The sequence below is a fragment of the Bubalus bubalis genome, chromosome 9 (genome assembly GCF_019923935.1).
Source record: "Bubalus bubalis isolate 160015118507 breed Murrah chromosome 9, NDDB_SH_1, whole genome shotgun sequence".
Taxonomy (NCBI): Eukaryota; Metazoa; Chordata; class Mammalia; order Artiodactyla; family Bovidae; genus Bubalus; species Bubalus bubalis.
Window position 1 is genome coordinate 103,782,699 of NC_059165.1, and position 24,108 is coordinate 103,806,806.

Below are 24,108 nucleotides of genomic sequence, written 5' to 3' on the forward strand. Positions count from 1 at the left end.
GTGACTCCACGCGTGCAGGAATCTGCCCCTTGCCCACGGTTCTCCCAAATGGCACGAGCCTGACCCACAGCTGTGGCCTAGGGCAGCGGGGGCCTTGCTCTGTCCTCCTGCTCTAGGTCTGCCTCTGTCACCTCAGCAGCTCCATCCAGAGGACGACATCCATCCCTCTTGACCCAGAGCAGCATGGAGACAGCCACTGCAGAGCTGGGCTCTGTGCACAGGGCAGACGTGAGCGGCCATAACCAAATCTCAGAAAGAAAACAGTCAGGTTTAGAGAGCTGGATCTAAAAAATTTGTAGGGACTTCCCTGGTGATCCACTGGCTAAGATTCAGTGCTTCCACTGCAGGGGCATAGGCTTGATCCCTGGTTGGGGGATAAAGATACCGCATGCCGTGCAGTGCAGCCAAAAAATAACATTTTAAATACTTGTGTTTAATAGGAACAAAACTGACGCTTTAAAATAAAGGGGGGGAGGTGGAGAATGCATAAAATTTTATCTAAACTTGCAGCAGAATTGAAAGTACCTTTACCTTAGGTTCACAGAGAGGAAAAAAAAATGAAAAATAGAAAGGAAATACAAACATATATAACCACACTCCTCTCCTAGAGGTCTGGCTTCAAGTCCAGCTTGGCCTGTCCTCAGTCCTGGGCAGCGAGAGCACCTTTGAGTTGCCGCCCCATGCATGCTGGGAAGCCTCTGTGAGCTGCGCCCTGTGAGGCCCCGAGCCAGCCCAAATGCAGTGACTACTCCATCCACAGCAGCTCCTGGGAAAACTGATGGTGCACGGCTGTGCCGTAAGGCCTTGAAGTGTCGGGGGAGGTGGCAGGGTGGCATACCAACCAGATTCAGCAGTAGTGCCCTGTATGAAAGAACCACTTACCCTGCCCAGGACATCAAGAGGCAGCTTGGAGTTCATGAGGACTGGCTTGACTTTGTCTCCAGACAGCAAACCACTGACAGGTAAGAGGCTTTCAAAAATTCCATCAAATTTTGCCTTTTCTTCTACCTAGTTGGAAAGAAACAGCCTGAGTGAGGGGAAAAGTATGAGTGTCCAAAATGAGCCCTGACCTTGAAGCTGACTGAAAGTGGGCAAGGATCCAGCATTGGGCTCACCTAAGAGCACAGGACAGTCTTCCTGCACTTCCAAAGTAAAGTCTAGGCAGAAGGACACAGTCCTCGAGCAACTACGGATATGGTGGCAAAGGTCAACAGGGGAGAGAGGAGCCTGGCAGACTATATGGTTCATGGAGTCACAAGAGTCGGACATCACTTAGTGACTAAACAACAACAAAAACAGCCCAAGGTAATCCAGAGATTCAATCCCCATCAAAATACCAATGGCATTTTTCATAGAATGAGAACAAGTAATTTTAAAATTTGTATGGAAATGCAAAAGACTTCAAATAGCCAAAATAGTCTTGAGAAAAAAGGCAGAGCTGGAAATATCAAGCTCCCTAACCTCAGACTATACTGCATAGCTACAGCAATCAAAACAGTATCCTACTGGTTCAAAAACAGACACAAAGATCAAAGGAACACAACGGAAAGCCTGGAAATAAAGCCATACACTTATGCTCAATTAATCTAAGACAAATGAGGCAAAAACATACACTGCAGAAACGACAGTCCGTTCAGTAAGTGGTGCCAGGGAAACCGGGCAGCTACATGTGAAAGAACGAAACCAGAACGTTGTCTTACACCACATACAAAAATATGCTCAAAGTGAATTAAAGACCTAAGTGTAAGACCAGAAAACCCCTAGAAGAAAACATAGGCACAACACTCTTTGATATAAATTGTGGCGATACTTCTTTAGATCTGTCTCCTAAAGCAAACAAAAGCAAAAACAAAAAGAAAGAAATGGAACCTAATTAAAAGCTTCTGCACAGCACAGAAAACCATCAACAAAACGAGAAGGCAGAGAGACAAGACGGCAGAGGAGCAGGTGGAAGTGGAGTACATCTCTCTCCACAGATGCATCAGGAGTACATCTTCAGATGCAGAAGATCTTGCAGAGAACAGCTGAGTACAGGCAGGAGTCCCTGACCACCGGAAAGGAACACACAGACTCAAGACCCAGCACCTCCCAACTGCCGGGAGCGCCCAGAGCAGGATACCGCACCCAAATAAGGAGCCAGGTGAGAACACAAACCCAGTCATCAGCAGACAGGCTTCCCCCAGATACCCCAAAACACACCACCTCACACAGCCCTGTCACCTCCTCCCACCAGAACACAAGCACAAGCCCCTCCTGACATGAAGCCTACAGAGGCCACTGGACCAACCTCACTCGCCGAGCGCAGAGACCAAAACTGAGAGGAACTGTGACCCTCTAACCACAGGAGAGGAGACCTCAAACACAGTAAGCTAGACAAAATGAAAAGATGAGAAGCACTGTGCAAATGAAGGGATGAGGTAAAACTCACAAGACCAAGGAAGAGGAAATAGGTAAACTACCTGAAAAAGAATTCAGAGTAATGTTAGCAAAGATGGTCCAAAATCTCAAAAACAGAATGGGGAAAACACAAGAATCATTCAACACACTTAACAAGGACCCAGAGTCGGACACGACTGAAGCGACTTAGCAGCAGCAGCAGCAAAAGAAATAAAGAAAAAATAAACAGTGACGAACAACACAATTACTGAAATGAAAAATACTCCAGAAGGAATCAATAGCAGAATAACTGAGGCAGAAGAATGGATAAGTGAGGTGGAATGGTGGAAATTCCACCTCATAACGGTGGAAATGACTACTAAAGAGCAGAATAAAGAAAAAAACAATGAAAAAAAACTGAGGACGGTCTCAGAGACCTCTGAAACAATATCAAATGCACCAATATTCAAATTATAGAGGTCCTAGAAGAAGAAGAGAAGAAGAAAGTGTAAGAGAAAAATTTTGGAAAGATTATAGTTGAAAACTTCCCCAACATAGGAAAGGAATAGGAAAGTCCATCAAATCCAAGAAACACAGAGTCCCATACAGGATAAACCCAAGGAGAAACACACTGAGACTTTTATTAATCAAACTAACAGAAGTTAGACACAAAAGAAAAGTATGAAAAGCAGCAGGTAATATACTTGCTGCTTTGGGAAACCCCATATGCTTAACAGCTGATCTTTAAGGAGAAACTCTGCAGGCCAGAAGGGAGTGGCAGGATACACTTTAAGTAATGAAAGGGAAAAATCTACAACCGAGATTACTCTACCCAGCAAGGATCTCATTCAAAATTGACAGACAGAGCAAAAGCTTTAATAGCAAGCAGAAGCAAAGGAATTCAGGAGCACCAAATTAGCTTTACAACAAATGCTAAAGGGACTTCTATAAGCAGGAAACACAAGAGAAGGAAAAGACCTACAAAAACAAACCCAAAACAATAAAATGCGAATAGGAACACATATATCAATAATTACTTAAAATGTAAACTGATTAAACACTCCAACCAAAGACACCAACTGGCTGAATGGATACAAAAACAAGACCCATGTATATGCTGTCTACAAGAGACCCACTTCAGACCTAGAGACACGTATAGACTGAAAATGAGAGGATGGGAAAAGATTTTCCATGCAAATGGAAATCAAAAGAAAGCCAGAGCAGTAATTCTCATTACCAGACAAAACAGACCCTAAAATAAACAATATTACAAGAGATAAGGACACTACATAATGATTATGGGATCGATCCAAAAAGAAGACCCAACAATTGTAAACATTGATGCAACCAGCATAGGAGTGTGCTCAGTCGCTTCAGTCACGTCCAGCTCTTTGTGACCCTATGGACTGTAGCCCACCAGGATTCTCAGTCCATGGAATTCTCTAGGCAAGAATACTGGAGTGGCTTGCCATTTTCTTCTCCAGGGGATCCTTCCGACCCAGGGATCAAACCTACGTCTCCTGCACTGCAGGCGGATTCTCTACCACTGAGCCACCAGGGAAGCCAAATACATAAGGCAAACACTAACAGACATAAAAAGGGAAATCAACAGTAACACCATAACAGTGGGTGACTTTTACACCCCCACTTACACCAATGGACAGATTATCCACAGAGAAAATTAATAAGAAAACACAAGCTTTAAATAGACCTAATTGATATCTTCAGGACATTTACCCAAACGGAGAAGAATACCCTTTCTTCTCAAATGCCACATGGAACATTCTCCAAGATAGATCACATCTCAGGTCACAAGTCAAGCCTTGGTAAATTTAAGAAAACTGAAGTTGTATTAAGCATCTTTTCTGACTACAACACTATGAGACTACATATCAATTAGGGATATCTAGGGGGGAAAAATGTAAAAAAACACAAATATGTGGAGATTAAATATGCTTCTAAATAACCAACAGGTTACTGAAGATGTCAAGGAGGAAATTTTAAAAATACCTAAAAAAAAAAAGTGACAATGAAAACATGATGACTCAAAACCTATGGGATGCTGCAAAAGCAGCTCTACAGGAAGTTTAGCGCAATGCAATTCTACCTCCAGGAGCAGGAAAACATCAAATGCACAACGCTACCTTATACCTAAAGCAACTGGGAAAAGAACAAAAAAACCCAAAGCTCGTAGAAGGAAATAAATCATAAAGATGAGAGCAGAAATAAATGAAAAAGAAATGGAGGAAACAATAGCAAAGATTAACAAAACTAAAAGCTGTTTCTTTGAGAAGATAAACAAAATTGACAAATCATTATCCAGAATCACCAAGAAAAAAAGGGAGAAGACTAAAATCAATAAAATCAGAGATGAAAGGTAGCCTATGAATGGAAGAAGAGATGTGGAAATGGTTTACCTCGTAAGGGGTTAATATCTAAAAATATACAGAGAACTCATTCAACTCAGTATCAAAAACCAAACAACCGGATTAACCAACAGGCAGAGGATCTGAACAGACATGTTTCCAAAGAAGTATTACAGATGGCCAGCAGACACATGAAAAGATGCTCAATGTCATCACCAGGGAAATGCAAATCAAAGCCACAACGAGGTATCACCTCACACCGGTCAGAATGGCTACCGACAAAAAGACAACAAACAACAAACGTCAGTGCGAGTGTAGAAACAACCTTGTGCCCTGTTGGCAGGATCATAAAACGGTCCAGCCACGACCGGAAACAGCATGGAAGCGCCTCAACAAATTAGAAGAGTCATACAATCCAGCAATTCCACTTCTGGGTATTTTTCCAAAGAAAATAAAAACCCTAATTGGAAAAGACGTGATCCCTATGTCCACTAAAGTATTATTTACAAGAGCCAAGATACGGAAGCAACCCAAGTGTCAATCAATAGAAGACTGAAAAGAAAGTGTGGTGGGGGACATTTTTTACCCCTATTCTTTACCACTGGGCCTGGGGGCTCAGTGGTAAAGACTCTGCTTGTCAATGCAGGAGACACGGGTTTGATCCCTGATCCAGGAAGATCCCACATGCTGCAGAGCAACCAAGCCCACGTGCCACAACTGCCGTGCCTGTACTCTCGAGCGCAGGAGCCACAACTACCGAGTCCACAGGCGGCCACGACTAAGGCCCGCGTGCCCCAGAGCTCGCACTCCGCGCGAGAAAAGCCACCACCGGGAGAGGCCCGCACACCGCAGCCAGACAGTGAGCCTCCACTCACTGCAACGAGAGAAAAGCCTCAGACAGCCAAAACTAAAGAAAATGTATTTTTTAAAAGATGTGGTGTGTGTACACAATGAATTATTACTCATTAAAAAAAAAGAAATCTTGCCAGTCATGACAACATGGATGGATCTAGAGGGTTTCATGCTAGATGAAAGAAGACAGAAAAAAAGAAAAACCAGATGACCTCACTTACATGTGGAATCTAAGAAACAAAACAGAATGAAAACACTCTTCGATACAAAGAAGAAACAGGTGGTTCCCAGAGGGGAGGGGGTAGAAGGCTGGGCAAACAGCTGAAAGGAATTAAAGGGTACACACTGGAAGGTACAAAACAAATAAGCCCGGGGATGCAATGCACAGCACAAGGAATACGGTAACACTGTAGGGACTTTAGGTGCAGACAGATGCTTACTAGGCTTACCATGGTGATCATCAACACATGCAAATGTCAAATCGCTATGAAAAGTAGCATAACTCTGAAACTGAAACTAACAGAATGCTGTACATCAACTATATTTCAATTTTAAAAAACAGTTACGATAGTGAACCGGGACTTCCCAGGTAACTCAGTGAAAGGATCCACCCGCCAGTGCCGGAGGCACAGGAGGCTCGGGCTCCATCCCTGGGTCGGGACGATCCCCTGGAGGAGGAAATGGCAGCCCACTCCAGTATTCCTGACAGGATAGTCCCGTGGACAGAGGAGCCTGGCAGGCTACAGTCCATGGGGTCGCAGAGAGTCGGACACAACTGAGCACGCATGCATGCAAGACAGTGAATGTGCGACATATATTTTACCGCAATTCAAAAGAAAGAAACTGAAATCAGAACACAGGCAGACACTGAGCGCGCGCCTTGCTGTCAGCACTGAGAAGCCCACCTCCCTCCATCTGCCTGGAGTGTGGAATTCTCCATGGATCTGTCAGACTTGCCGACTCTGGCTTCAGGAAGCCTAGGGACTTTCACAACAGAAAAGATGGCTAACAATGGTCACTGATCCCTGAAGGGACCCGAAGCTCTCTGCCCATCACAGCACCATTCCTTCCCCAACTCCCCTCTTCAAGGCCTCACAGGCTCCTCAGCCACCAGCTCTTCTCTTGAGGACTCAACACAGCCCCTGCTGGAAAGGGGCTGAAATGGTCTGAGGAGTAATAAGAGCCCTTTAGAACCATCTTTCACAATGAAGCAGATGCTTTTCAAAGTAGATGCCATGCAACTGGACTACACAGAAAGAAATCCTTCCGAACTATGATCTCAGTTGGCAAAGTGCCTGATTTATCACAAAGGCAACTCCTTGCCCCGGGTCAGCTGAGGCCTCCCCGCCCTGTCCCTGCACAGACCTCTCCCCGGGGTTCCCTCCTTGAACCCTTCCAAGGGTCCAACCCTATAAAAAAGGACAAAACCACCTGGGCTGGGAGGTGTCTATTTTTTTTTTTAATTTACTTTTAATTGGAGGATAATCGCTTTACAATGTGGCATTGGTTTCTGCTGTACAACATGAATCAGCCGTAAGTATACATATACCCCCTCCCTCTTAAGCTTCCCCCACCCCAGCCCCTCCCAACCCTCTGGGCCATCACAGAGCACCGAGCTTCCTGTGTCATATGCAGTTTGCCACTGGCTGGCTGTCTCACACACGGCAGTGCACACAGTCAAGGCCACTCTCCCAGCTAATCCCACCCTCTCTTTCCTTCGCTCTGTCCACAAGCCTGTTCTGCACGTCTGAGTCTCTACCCCTGCCCTGCAAATAGGTTCATCAGTACCATTTTTCTAGATTCCATACATATGCATTAATACATGACATCTGTTTTCCTCTTTCTGACTTACTTCACTCTGTATAACAGGTTCTGGGTTCATCCGCCTCACTTCAACTGAAGAGAGGTGTCTATTCGATAGCAGGACTGCTATTAATGCTGGTATTTAAGCCAAATAAAACTGAGGCAATGTAACAACAGTGAGCTGGGAGGAATCTCACTGGGAGACCATCTGAGTCATACACAAATTGCCTTCAGGAGTAATTCTGCACTTATTAAGAGACACATCACTCATTTCTTTTCTTTCTAGAAGCAGTAAGACAGCTCTGTGGCCTTAACGTCCTGTCTTTAAAAGAACACTATAAGTGGTGAGAGAAGTTTTTCAAAAAGAAACGACAGCAACAGAGAGAAAAGAACTGTATCATAGCATAAACTGGCTGGAAATAAGGGAGAAAGCTATGAAGACATTTTGGAAGTCTTCAAGCTTCAGAGTTCGCACAATTTCTCCTTCTATCCTGATTAACCTACCCGGGCAGCAAAATCACAGATCATGAGCTAGAAACACAAGGTATCCACTGTGAAATTTTCAGAATGCAACATCTGCCTGCCTTAGTAGGCAACAACACCCAATTACAGGAAAAGGTGATGGTTTTTTGCAAAAGACTCTAATTTGGAAAAGTATTTCATCCAAATTCTGTGGCACAGTCACTCTGAAACAAAGTGGATACAATCATCCTATGAAACATGCTGAACGTCATAAGTGACTAAAACAAATGCAAGTGAAAGACAGCTGCAGGGGCCTGGCCGGGCACTTACCCTCACAGCCCAGTGGGCCTCTGCAGAAGGCGCCGTGACCATGAGAGGGCTGCTGCTGTCGTGCTGAGGAGAAAGAGAAAGACTCCACTGTAGCTGGCACCGAATTCTACTACAGGAGCATGTGTTCACTGTAAGGATATCCATTTCACAGTGCTTTCAAAAGGGAGAAAGATCTCAGAAAGTTAAACACAGAATTACCACATCACTCAGCAATTCTCCTCCTAGGTACAGACCCCAAAGAACTGAAAACAGGTGTGCAAACAATTCCTTGTACGTGAATTATTATGTCCACCAACAGACAAATGGATCAACAAAATGAGGCAAACCACAGAATGCAATCTTACTCGGTCATGAAAAGGCATGAAGTATTGACACGTGCTACAAAGTGGATGAACCTTGAAAACATCATGCTGACTGAAAGAAACAAGATGCGTGAGTCTATAAAATGCACAGAGATAGAAAGCAGACTAGTGGCTGCCAAGGGCTGGGGGCAGGGTGGGGGGGGCGGGCAGAATCGAGCATGATTACTTCATGGGTACACGGTTTTCTTTGGGGGACTATGACAATGTTCTAGAACAGACAGAGGTGATGGCTGCACAATGCTGTGAATGCACTAAACAGCAGCCAATGGTTCACTTTTAAAATCAATTTTAGATTATGTGAATCTCCCCGCAATTAAAAAAAAATTAAAAAGAGAGAGAAAAAACATGGAGAGAGAGAGAGACGAACAGATCAATTAGAGAAGCATGGAGGTTTCTGACACTTACAAATTTAGGCGGTGGCATGTTCAAATTCAGATTGCTCAAGGTGACTTCGTGGCCGCTCTGTGCACAGGCCACTAGTCTCAGTGCAACATAGAAACCCTGCAAATCCAAGAGAGGGGGACGCGTGAACCCCACCCAGCTGGCCACGGTGGTGGAGGAGCTGTCTGCAGTCAGGGGGTTTGGGGGACAAGGGGTTTCATTTCACTTCAGCAGGGGAGCCCACACATGCTCAAGTGTCTTATAGACTCCAGCAGAACCGGCCTCACCCTGGGAGCACTTTTTAAATGAATGTGCTAAAACAGACTTAGCCCATTGCTTTCTGAACGCTATAAAATTTCAAACAGGTATATTTTCAGAAACAATGAGCCCTCAACATTTAGGAAATGCTGGCGTGTCCAGTTTTAAGTCTAAAGGGTGGTTCAAATATGCACTGACTTTTTAGAAATGGTTTGGAATAGACGCAGCTGTTTGGGACTTGACACTCATGATTCGGTGGATCCCCCTGGCCTCGCTGAACAGAGTATCCTCCACTCACCCCCCGCTCCTCAGTGGCCAGATGTGGACTTCATCTCCCACACAGGGACAAAGGACCTGAACTAGGGGCCTTGCCTCCTCCTCACCCTCCTCCGAAGCGAAGACTGGCCATGCCACAGGCTTAGGGGACTTGTGCAGGATCACCTAGTTTTTCTAAATTGATCAACAGGCCTAAGAACATGGATTCTCTTTAAAGCTATAAACACAATTATTGTTTTAAAATCTTCTTCATAGAAATGTGAGCACTAGAGCAGCCTTTCTCAGGCTGATGTCTACAGAATGTCCGTGCAGCATGTAGAGAAACGGGGACATCGGTAAAGTTAGAAGATCTGCATTCAGCAAAGATAACAGGGTTCTTGGGGCTTCCTTGGTGGTCCAGTGGTTAAGACTCCACACTCCCAACGCAGGGGGCAGGGGTCTGGTCACTGGTCAGGGAACTAAGATCCCACATGCCATGTGCTGCAGCCAAAAAATTTTTAAAAAGAGAAATAAAACAGGGTTCATTCCCACAAAGGTCCTCTGAACCCTTCACACACAAGCGCGCTATGAATCTCAAGCAAGGCAGGAGCAGCGGATGGCGCTTACTCCACAGGTCGATCACGGACAGTGATCCACACCCCTTGGAATAGAGTTTGGGGAAAGACTGAACTAAATTAAAACATGGCCAGTTAAAAATCATAAGTACTAGCTTCCCAGGTGGCACAGTGGTGAAGAATCCAACTGCCAATACACAAAAAGTCTAAAGTACTGTAACATTCCACTTACGGAATACTCTCAAAATGACGGGATTACATCATAGAAGGAACCAGTGGTTGCCAGGGTTCAGGGTGTGACGCCCAGAGGGCAGCATGAGGAGGATTCTTCGGGGGCAGTGAGAATGTTCTAATCCTGACAGTGGCGGTGGTTACTTGAATCTATGCGAGTGATACCATTACACAGAATTCTATACACCAGAGACCAAAACCACACCCAAGTGCCTGTGAACGTGGTCAGCTCTGGGTTAGGCCTCCGGTCTGGCGTCATGCGGACCTGAGCACCGTGCTTCGGGAGAGCAGGGGAAGGACACACGAGAACAATCTCAACCATTTTCTGCAACTTCCCTGAAAGAACATTTGGAAAACATCTGAATCACTTGTAACCACACAAAATATTAAGAAGATTACGCTAACCAGGAAACACGGCTCCAAGAGTTCAAGAGGCCTTTATTTTGAAATGAACCCTTGCCGCTGTAACAGCCTGACGGCCCCACTTAGGCCTGGTGACACTCGTCAGTGGCGACAACAAGGGAGCAAGTGCAGAGGCGACCCGGCCTGGGGGCTCTGGCCCAGCCCCTCCACTGCCCCTGTGTGTACGTGTATGTACCTGTTTGTCCAAGTACCCTTTACCTTCTGGGTCGGCCAAGTCCCATATCTGTGGAAACACAAAAGGGCTCATGAGTGTGACCGCCGATCATTTCCTCAGCAAACAGGAGCCATCGTCGCCACTCACCTATACATGTGAGCCTTATGTATAGGTCCCAGCAGCCAGACTCAGACGAGGTGAACGGCCTGGACCCCTCCCTCTCCCCAGCGAGGCACACAGCAGGCAGCAGCACAGTCCAGAGAACTCCCAAGGGTACCAGGCTCCAAGGCCAACATAAGTCCATAGCTAAGACCCCAAGAGGGCTCAGGCCCCTTGTCTGCTGCTACCCAAGCAAAGGGGGGCAGCAACCATTAAAGCATTTGCATCCACCCGTTACAGCCCCTAGAGGTTCGCAGTGGCCAGCCTGCTTCCCGAGAGGAGTACAGACCCCACGAAGAGGGGTCTGCACAGGCCAGTGTTCACCTGCCAGGGGAGCCCTGAGGGTGGTCGCAGAAGAGAAATCGCTATGGTTCATCACCTACCTTCCCAAGGATAATGTCTGAGAGCCCAGACTTCTTTAGAAAAAGTGCAGCTTCACTCGCCCCAACTCGCCCTGTGTATGCTGGGTCTACCTGGAATTGGGGAGCAACACTTGAGATAAGGCTTTGGCAGCCGAGCAGCAGGTAAAGCAACACCCATGACACTGGCTGCTAGCTGACAGCTGGGAAACAGAAAGGGAGGGAAGGCCTCTCTGGGTTGCAATTCACAGCTGGGGGTTTCCAAGTTACTCCCTCTCCAAGCTCAATCCAGAAAGACACTAGTGAAAACTTACCTGCTTGTAGTAAGACTCATATAATGGATTTCCAGCGGGAATCTGTAAACAAAACCACAGACATTGGTCAAATGTGGACACAAAGCCTCTCTTTAAAAAAGTGTCATCCCTAAATCTGTTATCACCAAAATACCTAAATATTAAAATCAAAATGTAGGCACTTTAAATGTCCTCTCTACACAGATTCCCTGGAGGAGGAAATGGCAACCCACTCCAGTGTTCTTACCTGGGAAATCTCATGGACAGAGGAGCCTCTCAGGCTCTAGTCCATGGGGTTGCAAGGAGTCAGACACGACTGAGCAACTTAACAACAAAAAACACAGACTGCAGTTTATTCTCAGACAGACATCTCACACTTCCTCAGTTTAGAAAAAGGAAATGTTAATGCTCTCAAATAAGTCCTGACTCCAACACAAACCAGGCGGTTGTTCAGGAAGGAGTTGGTTTCGATTCACTCACTGACCGATGGGATTTCGGTGCATCCGGGAGCTCACGGGGAACAGACACCATTATCCTTTGAGACTGTTCTCTGGCTCCAGAGCCGGAATAGGAGTCTCCGCAAGTCACCATGAATCACCAGTCACACCAGCTTCAGACTGGTTTCCCTGCTCCAAGGCTTATCCCCACCCATCTGGCCTTCCTCCAGCCACCCACCCGAAGGACTGGGCAAAAAGGCACTGACCAGCCCCAGGCACCAGGAAAGACGTGGCCAGTGACAGCTCCCACTAGGACAAGCAGGAAGTTCAAAGTCCTCAGCCTGGCACGGAAGACACTCCACATTCCGGCCATCAGATTTCCTAAGATGCTGTTGTTCAGAGAAGATAACCACCTGATCTACAGTCAAGAGGCTAATTGAGACATGCCTGGATTCAGCTTGGTGGAGGCCAAACCTCACACATCCACCAGTGTCTGTGGTCTCTTTCCAACCTCAGCGAGTCACCCCCCCAGTGACGAGAAGATCTGCGGGAGTGTGCCAGCAGGGGCAGGAATTCAGCACCTCTAAGGAGACTCTTAAAAGTCCCTTGGACTGAAAGGAGATCCAACCAGTCCATTCTGAAGGAGATCAGCCCTGGGATTTCTTTGGAAGGAATGATGCTAAAGCTGAAACTCCAGTACTTTGGCCACCTCATGCGAAGAGTTGACTCATTGGAAAAGACTCTGATGCTGGGAAGGATTGGGGGCAGGAGGAGAAGGGGACAGAGGATGAGATGGCTGGATGGCATCACTGACTTGATGGACCTGAGTCTGAGTGAACTCCAGAAGTTGGTGATGGACAGGGAGGCCTGGCGTGCTGTGATTCATGGGGTCACAAAGAGTCGGACACGACTGAGCGACTGAACTGAACTGAACTGAAGGTGCTGGCTGCAGTCACCATCTGCAGTGATCTTGGAGCCCAAAAAATTGAAGTCTGACACTCTTTCCACTGTTTCCCCATCTATTTCCCATGAAGTGATGGGACCAGATGCCACGATCTTCTTTTAATGAATGTTGAGCTTTAAGCCAACTTTTTCACTCTCCTCTTTCACTTTCATTAAGAGGCTTTTTAGTGATTTTTCACTTTCTGCCATAAGGGTGGTGTCATCTGCATATCTGAGGTTATTGATATTTCTCCCGGCAATCTTGATTCCAGCTTGTGCTTCCTCCAGCCCAGGGTTTCTCATGATGTACTCTGCATATAAGGTAAATAAGCAGGGTGACAGTATACAGCCTTGATGTACTCCTTTTCCTATTTGGAACCAGTCTGTTGTTCCATGTCCAGTTCCAACTGTTGCTTCCTGACCTGCATACAGGTTTCTCAAGGAGATCCAACCAGTCCATTCTAAAGGAGATCAGCCCTGGGTGTTCTTTGAAAGGAATGATGCTAAAGTTGAAACTCCAGTACTTTGGCCACCTCATACAAAGAGTTGACTCATTGGAAAAGACTCTGATGCTGGGAGGGACTGGGGGCATGAGGAAAAGGGGACGACAGAGGATGAGATGGCTGGATGGCATCATCAACTCAATAGATGTGAGTCTGAGTGAACTCTGGGAGTTGGTGATGGACAGGGAGGCCTGGCGTGCTGTGATTCATGGGGTCACAAATAGTCGGATACGACTGAGTGACTGAACTGAACTGAACTGAAGGTGCTGGCTGTAAAGGCTCTTACACGTGTTGGTCTTTTATTTCGTGAAAGGAAAAAAGCGGGACACTGCAAAGGTGCTGTTGACTTAGGGAGCTGAGAAAAGCGAAGAAGACAACATTATGCTTAATCGTATGAAGAACAGGTGTATAAACAGCTAAAGAGAAGAACGCCAGGAAAAATGAGTCCCGGATGACAGTGCTCATTTTAAAAGTCTTCAAACACTGTTGTGCAATTTTTCATAATGAATAAAATGGGGGAGGGGGGTTTGTTTCAGCTACAATCACTGACTTGAACCAGCCCAAGGCTCGCATACTACTGTGTGGTAAAAAGTCACTTCAGTTTAAAAATAATGCCCAGGTTACGGTCAGCTTCTCCGGGGGACAGCAACACCTGCAAACACAGGAAGAAGTGAAAGTACAAGAAGAGCAGCAGCAGAGGATGGAAATAGAAGAAAAGGAGCACAGAGGCCTGAACGGAGGCGGAGGAGAGTCAGAACGAAAGAAAGGAGGGGAGTCCTGGGAAGGCAGACGGAGAGGGGCAGCGCAATGTGGACAAGCCAGAAACGGGACTTCCCCAGTGCTCCAGTGGCCAAGACCCCACTTTCCCGATGTAGAAGCCCACAGTTCAGTCCCTGGTCAGGGCACCATTCCCACATGTAACTAGACTTCCCTCAAGCTGCACCTAAGACCCACTGCAGCCAAAATGAATACATAAATATTTTTAAAATATACTGCTATGTGATAAAGGTATCTTATAAAAAAAAAAAAAAAAAGGCAAGAAAGGAGGGTAAAGACCGATGCTTGAGAAAGAAAAGACGACACCACGGGAAGAAACGAAGAGCTAAGGGGGCTTCCCGGACAGCCCAGCGGTTAGGACTTGGTGCTCTCATTGCCGTGGGCCCAGGGTCAAGCTCTGGTCAGGGAATTCAGATTCAGCAAGCAGTGTGGCACAGCCGGAAAAAAAGCTAAGTGTACAGCAGCTACAGCAACTCCCGGGCTGGCAGCTTCCTCCCGCCCTGGGCCCCTGCAGATACCATTCTGGGGGAGGCTGCCCCCCTTAGCTTCTAATGACTTAGACAGTAGTGACCACCATCACACCCTGTTTGATTGCCAGAATTTAAAATTCCATATGAAATATAGAATTCAACAGCAAAAAAACCCAACAACCCACTATGACTTGAAGTCTTCATATGCCTATGAAGAAATAGGCAGAGGATCTGAACAGACACTTTTCCAAAGAAAATATTACAGATGACCAATAGGCATGTGAAAAGACACGCAACATCACTAATCATAAGGGAAAGGCAAATCAAAAACTACAGTATCCCACCTCACACTGGGTAGAAAGGCTAGCATCAAAAAGATTAAAAAGTAACAAGTATTGGTGAGGGTGTGGAGAAAAGGGAACCCTTGAACACTGTTGGTGGGGTCTAAGTGGCTACGGCTGCTATCAAAGACAATACGGAGAGTTCTCAGAAAATTAAAAACAGAACTACCATGCGATCCAGCAATTTCACTGCTGGGTGCTTATCCAAAGGAAATGAAAACACTAACTCAAAGGAGAACAAACAAACAAACACCTCCATGGCCACAGCGGCATTGTTTACAACAGCCAAGACCTGGGAGCAAACTAAAAATTTACTCGCTGATGGATGAATGGATAAAGAAGGCGTGGTGTGTACACACACATTCAGAGGAACACTACTCAGTCCTTAAAGAAGGAGGTCTTGCCATTTGTGACAACGTGAATGAACCCTGAGGGCATTATGCTAAGTGAAATAAGTTAAACAGGGAAAGACAATTTCACTTGTATGTGGATCTGAAAAACAAAAAGCCAAACCCACAGATACAGAGAACAGAAGGGTGGTTGCCAGAGGTGGGAAGGGGGCGGGGTGGTGGGCAAAATGGGTAAAGGTAGTCGAAAGGTACAAACTTCTCAGGATAAAATAAGTTAGTTAATAATATTGTATTGTATACTGAAAGTTACTAAGAGGACATCTTAAAAGTTCTCATCACAAGAAAAGAAACTTTATAACTATGTGTGGTGATGGTGTTAAGTATTGTGATCATTTCACAACATGAATAACAAATAAATAAATAACAAATCATCACATTGTACAGGTGAGACTAACATAATGTTATATAGGTCAACTGCAATCTCAATTTAAACTAATTAACTAATTAAAGGTCTACATGCTCTCCAAACACATCACCCTGGAGGAACAAGGCAAGTGAGGAAGCAGAGTCAGGCCGGCTGTTTGTGACCTCTCTGTAAAGGTGGTGGTGCTGGGTCCCAATAGTACATCATGTGCTCGTGGCTCATGGGAGCAGAATGCAAGACCACAGGGAGCCCACCCCTCAACCTGGACAAAGGTCCCCTTGCTGCCAGCAATCGGAGAGGCACGGCTCTGAAATGAATTTCCAGTGGTATTTTTTTTAAGATCTCATGGTAGGCAGCAGAGAGGTTTCTAAGCTACTGTGATTCCAATGAAAAACAGAGTTATGGTATTTGGAGCACCGAGGGTCAATAACTGTCTCAAACTTCCCAAATGCTTCCGAATCAGATCCACAATCAGGAGAAACAAGACCCCAAATAGTCCAGAAAAGGCCCTGAAGCCCCAGGCCCCAAAGCCTGGACTGTCAGTGCTAAGGACTCCTCTCATAGGCTATCTGTACTCAGAGGTCGATCCCAAATGACCTACAACTAATGGAAAACCACAGAGTATGCCTCACTCATTCCTCACTAAACACAGGGATCAGTCTGGGTAACCTGGGACAATGACGGCAGTTAAGAGGCTCTGATTTAATTACACACACATCAGCCACTACATAAGCAGAAGGGGGCGGGAAAGGGGAAACATCGGCAGATCTAACTGGCACTTCCTCTTACCACACAACTTCCCCCCAGGAACAGTGGAGTCATGCCTGCCAGCTGCCCGATACATGACTGCAACAGAACTGACGACAAACGCTGGAAGCCTCGAGCCCCTGGACGCCAGGCAGACACCGGGGAAACCAACAGCTCGCTGCGGGCGGCCACGCTGCAGGACAGAGCCCCTGAGTGCTGGGAGTGGGCGCCAGAGCCGCCCACCTCTGCCCAACCCCGAGTGAGGCCAGAGCAAAGGTAGAAAGGGAACAGGCCAGGGGACAAGGCCTTCAGTGTTCAGAGGCTGCGGACAGCTCAGAGATGGCTTCAGGAACAGAAGTCAGACAGAGTCTGTGCAGCACGGCATTCTCCTCCACCAGCCCAGGATGCTAAGAGGCCATCTTTGACTCTGAATTATTCACTGACATTCAGTATAACTTTCACTTTGGGGACTTTCCTGTTGGTCCAGTGGCGAAGACTCTGTGCACCCAATGCAGGGGTCCCGGGTTCAAACCCTGGTCAGGGAACTAGATCCCACATACCACAACTAAGACTTGGCACACCCAAATAAACCAACCTGTGAATCTGATCTTTCAGCTGGTCTCCTAAAATACTAAGAAAAGTTCCCAGGGCCTCTTCACTCTATCCTCCAGCCCAGAAGTGAAAGTCACTCAGTCGTGTCTGACTCTTTGCAACCATGGACTATACAGTCTACGGAATTCTCCAGGCCAGAATACTGGAGTGGGTAGACTTTCCCTTCTCCAGGGGATCTTCGATCTCCTGGGATCAAACCCAGGTCTCCCGCATTGCAGGTGGATTCTTTACCAGCTGAGCCACAGGGGAAGCCCAAGAGGCACTGCACAAATGGGGAGACAGGCAGGGGAACACAGCAGGGAACAAGTTCACATCCTTCTGCTGGGAGGCCTTTAAAACTCCACAGTTCATGCAAGTGTGTGTAATTTTAACACCTGGGGAAAAGCAGCTTCAGATGAGGAACACGGCAGTACTGCTTTGGAGGGGAAGCCCTGAGGACTGGGCTTCCTAATCCTCTCAGGACTGAGTCCATCAGCTCCGATTCCTGCTTTCATACAGGGCAGGAGCTCTTCTGCAAAACAAAATCATGATCGCTCGCCTTGCTTGCTTCAAAACATTTGTTACGTAAACCCATTTTCATTTTTAAACTTTTAGAAAAAAGTATTTATAATCCTTGATCTGATAAATAGTCCATCACACTTACTGAATGCTCACTGCTTTCTATCCAGTATCTCATTTAATTGTTTCCAACAATGCTACAGGGCAGATACTACTGTTTGCCCCCATATACGGGTGAAGGGACCGAAGTTACCTTGCCCGGGTCCCACAGCCCAGGAGTGATGGAGCCAGAGGAGACCCAGGCCCTGGGACAGAAACCCACTCTGCAAAAGCAGCCAGGGCGTGGCAGAGCTGGACACAGGCCTGCACAGCCTCCTGTGCACGCTCGCCCGAGAAGACGCAAACACGTGACTGTGTCATGGTAGGCTGCAGTTGACGGACGTGGTCAAAGTGCAACACTTGACTTCAGCACAAGAACTGACTTGAAAACCAGGGCAGCCTGCCATTTCCTCAGGAACACTGAGACTCCGTAATGGCCGTATTTTTCAAAGCTATTGCCAAGTTCTGTAGGAAGTTAGGCGCATACCACCAGAAGACATCCCTGTGTGAGTTCCTACTTGGAAAACCAGATGCGGAGACCAAAACAGGGCTAGAGAAGTGCTCACTTGATAATCCCTGCATTTCGCCTTCCTCTTAAGTTCCCCCAGCGGTGTGCACAACCATCACCCCGGCGGTGCGCACAACCATCCCCCTGGCAGTGCCCACAACCATCACCCCAGTGGTGCGCACAACCATCCCCCTGGCAGTGCCCACAACCATCACCCCGGCGGTGTGCACAACCATCCCCCTGGCTGTGTGTACAGCTAGGCAGACCAGCCCACACTCTGCAGGCAAGGAAACCAGGATATAACTCAGTAGCTCTCACAGAGCTTCAGCAAACACTGGGGCATCCTGAACCTCCCTGAAACTGACAGCTCCTTCCAACTGCTGGATCCGAGGCCTCTAAGCCAGAGCTAAGGTGAACACTGCAGGAAGAACTGAGACAGGAGAAAGAGCCTTCATAAATCTTGAGGAAAGAGATATCCCAATTTTAAAAAACTAGCCAAGGATAAGAAAAAGGCAATTCTGAAAGAAGGGATGCAGCAAAGTTAGGGGAGATGTTCAGTTTAGATACTGCAAAACGGAAGGAAATGCCAGTATTTGCTATCAGGCTGGCAAAGGTGCAAACACGACCCGGGCCCTGCCAGTGGGAAAATTCAGTGGGTGGAGGGGTTTTCTGAGGCCAGAGCAACATGTGGTACACGTGCATGCCCCCACACGCAGGTCTAACGTGATTCCAAATCTTCGTTGATACAGATGTGATTACTCTAAAATTTATACAGAAAGGCAAAGGAACTAAGATAGCTAGAACAATGTTGCAAAGGACTAGAGTGGGAGGACTCTCCACCGGATTCCAAGGCTTGCTACAAAGTTCCAGTAATCCAGACAGCCTGGCGCTGATGGTGCTAAAGACACACCAAACCGTGGAACACATCCGCGAGCCCAGCAGAGACCCACGCAGATACGCCCAACTGACTTCTGACAAAGGTGCCAAAGCCAGGCAGGAGGAAAGAGGCCCGGGTCCACAAATGGTGCTGGAGCAACTGGCCATCCTCCAGAGGAAGAAAATGAGCCTGGAGACATGAAGTCTCACACTTCCTACAAAAAGAATTCCAAAGGGATCACGAGCTTAAATGTAAAGCCAGAAAACTCAGAAAACAACAAAGGAGAAAATATTCAGGACTGGGGGCTGGGGAGAGAGTTCAGACTTGCCACCAAAAGGCTGATTCAAAAAGAAAAAAAAAAAAAAGGAAATCGATAAACTGGACCTCAGTTTATCGATTTAAATTTAAATGTTTGATCTATGAAAGACTCTGATAAGTGGATGCAAAGACAAGCCACAGACTAGAAGGAAATACTGCTGACCCTTGAACACTGACTGTGGAGGTTAGGGTTAGTTTCAGATACACAGAAAAGTGGTTCAGTTATAAACCTCTGCACAGTTGAAAATCCAAGTGTAACTTACAGTCAGCCCTCTATACACAGCTCCTCTGTTTCACATCTGTGGGGTCAACCAAACTCGGATCAAGTAGTACTTGACTGTAGTACACATTTACTTAAAAAAAAAAAAAAAACTTTTAAAAAATAAAGAAAAAGAGGCCACTCCTTCAGGGTTGGCCTGCTCAAGAAAGTAAAAAGAAAAGAAAAAATTCACATATAAGTGGACCTGCACAGTTCAAACCTGTGTTGTTCAAGGGTAACTATTTGCAAATCACATATCCAACAAAGGACTGGTACCTGGAATACATAAAGTAAAAGTGAAAGTGTAAGTCGCTCAGTCGTGTCCGACTTTGCGACCCCGTGGACTGTAGCCTGCCACGTTCCTCTGTCCGTGGAATTCTGCAGGCAAGAATACTGGAGGGGGTAGCCATGCCCTTCTCCAGGGGATCTTCCCGACCGAGGGATCAAACATGGGTGCCGCACATTGCAGGCAGATTCTTTACCATCTGGGTCACCACAGAAGCCAGGAAGGAATACATAAAGAACTCTCAAAACACAACACAAAAAGGAACCAATTCAATGAGAACATGAGCAAAGACATGAAGGGACATTTCACTAACAGGATGTACAGATGGCAAATACGGACATGAAAAGATGGTCAGTACACCTTCAGCGGCAAAGTGCAAATTAAAAACCGCAGTGACAGGGAGCCATATTCAATATACTGTAATAACCTAGACTGGAAAAGAATCTAAGAAGTTAGATTTATAACTGAACCACTTTTCTGTGTATCTGAAACTAACCCAATATTGCAAATCAACCATACTTCAAGTAAAAAAAAAAAAAATTCTCTTGAAAAACCACAGTATGAGGCCACCACACAGCTATCAAAACGGCTAAAACAGCAAATAGTGACGCTGGTGAGCATGCAGAGAAACTAGGTCACTTCTACACTGCTGGTGGGAATGTAAAAAGGTGAATGACTCTGGAAAACAGCCTGGCATGCAGTTTCTTAAAAAAACCTAGACGTGCAGCTGTCACAGACCAGCAACGACCCTAGGCATTCAGAGACACGAAGATTTAAATTCACAGAATATCCTGGACTCAAAGCTGAGTGCAGCTTTACTACTAACAGTCTCGCAAAACTGAAAACACGCCACACCTCCTTCAGTGGGTTTTTGCTCTAATGGACCATGGTCCCACAGCACCGTGGAATACTACCTGGCAATGAAAAGGAATCCACTCAGGACAGACACAACAACCCAGCAGGATCTCCAGAGCACCACTGCGGTGGTGGCTGTTCAGTTGCTCAGTCCTGTTCGACTCTTTGCGACCCCATGGACTGCAGCCCACCAGGCTCCTTTGTCCATTCCCAGGCAAGAACACTGGAGTGGGGTGCCATCTCCTTCTCCAGGGGATCTTCCTGACCCAGGGATCAAACCCACGTCTCCCGCATTGGCAGGTGGATTCTCTACCACTGAGCCCCCAGGGAAGCCCCCGGAGCGCTATACTGATGAAAAAGGCCAGTCTCTAAAGGCTCCATACTGTATGAGTCCACTGCACATAATCAAGTGCTAAAATTACAGAAAGGAACAGATTGGTGCTTGCCGAGGGTAAAGGAAGGGACGGGGTAGGAGGGAAGAGGGTGTGGCTGTAAAAGGGCAACCAGAGAGATCCCTGTGGGGATGGAGCTGTTCTGCATCCAACTGTGGAGCACATGACTTTCTGGTCGGGACGCTGTCCTGTGCTCGCGTGCTCAGTCACTCAGTCGTGTCCAACTCTGTGCAGCCCCACAGACTGTAGCCCGCCAGGCTCCTCTGTCCGTGGGGATTCTCCAGGAAGGAACGCTGGAGTGGACTGTCACCAAACTTAAAAAATTTTAAAAAGAGACTCAGGAGATTTCACAACCAAATGCAAGATGATATTTTTAGATAATTAGGGAAATCTGAATTACGGACTGGGTATCAGATAATACTAAGCAATTCTTATTAATTGTTTTATGTTGTGGTAGGGCATGGCAGGGATGTAAAAGAAAACAGTCTCAACTACTAGAGGTGCATACTGAAATATGATTTTTTTTAATATTTTTTTTTGCTGCTCTGAGGCCTTCAAAGCCACGTGCAAACTTCTTAGTTGCAGTATGTGCGATTTAGTTCCCTGACATGAGACCAAATCCAGGTGCCCTGAATTGGGAATGCAGAGTCTTAGCCATTGGACCATCAGGGAAGTCTCGAAATATGATTTCTAAGGTGAAAACAAACTTGGGTAAAGATATTTGCAAAATGTTGGCCTCTGTTGTGAACTGGTGGTGAGTACACGGGAGTTCATTAAATTCTTCCCTTGGCTTTTAGTGTGTTTAAAATTTTCATATAACTAAAGACCAACATTTGATGTGTTTCTGCTCTGGCAAGGATTTTCATGGTACAAGCTGCTTCAGGTTCAAGTGTGATAAATGAAGAACAGCTTCACCACTGGCAGGATCGTGCTTTTGCCAAATAATAAAATCCAGAATTTCTTTAACACACAACCCCAGGGATTCAGTGATGATCAGATATGCAGGAAGGCAGAAGGGCAAGAAGGTTGGATCCATGTGCCCTTCTGTGGGCAGGGACTGCAGCTGACAGCGAAGGCCTGAAAGCAGTCAGTAACTGGTTAAGCCGATAAATGAATCACTGTGTCTCCCTGGGACAGAATACCATCCAACAGTAAAAACGGCCCAGGCAGAACATCTATGAAGCCTGCTTAAGTGAAAAGGGCCCAGAGCAGAAGGCCGGTGATGACCCAGCTGGCGAGCACACAGCAGCCATGCGCACAGGATCTGAACCTGGCGGGACTGACACACACGTGTGCAATGATCCTTCCCCGTGAACGGGGGGCCTCCCCTGGCTTTCTGAGTTCTCCAGTTAACACACACTGCTTTTAGGACAGAAAAGGGAAAAGGAGACTTGGAAGGTGAGGGATCTGAAGGAAGACACATGATTCTCCCTGGAGACCCAAATGACGCCACGATGAAGGACCATCAAAGGGCACGCCTGCCACGTGGCACAGAAGGTAGGGCCTCCCTGCGACCCATGCAGACCTCAGGGGAGTTACGTTTATAGTCCCCGCCTGCAAGGAGACTCCCCAGGTGGCAGAGAGGTAAAGACTCCGCCTCAATGCAGGAAATTCAGGTTCGATCCCTGGGTGAGGAAGATCCCCTGGAGAAGGAAATGACAACTCACTCCAGTATTCTTGCCTGGACAATTCCATGAACAAAAGAGCCTGGCGGGCTGCGGTCCATGGGGTTGCAAAACGTCGGACAAGAATGAGCAACTGAGCACATACACACAAGGAGAACCATGGAGCAGGAGCGTTCAGAACGATCAGACACACCGCAAAGCCTCAGGGTGAACAAGGCAGGCAGGGGGAGTTCAGGGCGAGAAGCCATCTGCAGGAACACAGAATCAAGGTGTGACAGCTTCCATGCTCCCGGGAGACCAGAGCTCTCTGCCCCATCTACCAGAAACGGAAGGGAGAGAGGAACGAAGTCACTGGAGGCCGCCTTCTGGCTCCAACACACTGATTCACGTGGGATGCAGGACCTACGCGGAGCCCCGACACTCCCCAGGAAAGCCTCTGCCCGAACCTCTCGGCAGGTCTTCCCATCACCAGGGGAAGCAGAGCCACACAGAGGTCAAGGGTGCCACCACATGCACGTAGACTCAAGGCCAACCCCACCACTGGGACGCCGTGCCACCCTGGGTGAGAGTAACAGGCAGGAAGGCCGGGGGTCTCCAAGCGGAGGAAATACGCTGCAAGTGTCAGACGTTTTTCTCTCTCTTAAGCGGCAGGAGGACACAAACTAGCGATATTTTTCCCTTCTCTATACAAATTTAAAAGGAGGTTTCTCTTAAAATACTATGTTGCCATAATGACACCTGGTTTCACCTGAAGTTAACTATTCTCAAACCTTGAGTAAACCAATGCATTTTTCTTATGGAAATGTTTGTCTTAACCTATGTTCATGTGCTATGCATTTACCCCAAACTCTGTCTTCAAGTCGGTCCTGCCTAATGGCTCAGAATCTACTTAACAAACCAGTATGTTACACTCAGATATTGTTGCCCTAATCTATGTAAACGATACTATTTAGGGGTGATATGCCCTTCTACAAGATTCAAGTTAATCATTTTATGGCCCGGGATGAACCTTTTGGTGCCAAGATTATCCCAAAATGCATCTTATGGGTGAGGGGCCTGGTGCCATTCTGAGTTTTAAGACTTCCTTTATCTCATTAACAGACTGCTAGTGACTATATAACATCCAGCTGAAGACTGGCAGGGGGTCCT

At 46.8% G+C, this 24,108-nt stretch overlaps 1 protein-coding gene across 9 annotated transcripts in view; it reads right to left on the reverse strand.

Moving 5' to 3' along the window:
- EPS15L1 (epidermal growth factor receptor pathway substrate 15 like 1) overlaps nucleotides 1-24,108 on the reverse strand; it is a 107,033-nt gene that overhangs the window by 68,700 nt on the left and 14,225 nt on the right. For 7 of the 9 annotated variants that reach the window (XM_045166755.1, XM_045166756.1, XM_045166757.1 and 4 more), the window contains exons 2-7: nucleotides 11,661-11,702; nucleotides 11,371-11,460; nucleotides 10,850-10,897; nucleotides 8,957-9,052; nucleotides 8,190-8,252; nucleotides 883-1,008 (exon numbers count right to left, since the gene is read on the reverse strand). In XM_045166755.1, coding sequence (XP_045022690.1) covers nucleotides 883-1,008; nucleotides 8,190-8,252; nucleotides 8,957-9,052; nucleotides 10,850-10,897; nucleotides 11,371-11,460; nucleotides 11,661-11,702 — 465 coding nt within the window. Of the gene's footprint in view, nucleotides 1-882; nucleotides 1,009-8,189; nucleotides 8,253-8,956; nucleotides 9,053-10,252; nucleotides 10,588-10,849; nucleotides 10,898-11,370; nucleotides 11,461-11,660; nucleotides 11,703-12,123; nucleotides 12,233-24,108 lie in introns of those variants that run through there. The other 2 variants (XM_025293759.3, XM_025293758.3) reach the window with 2 other exon arrangements.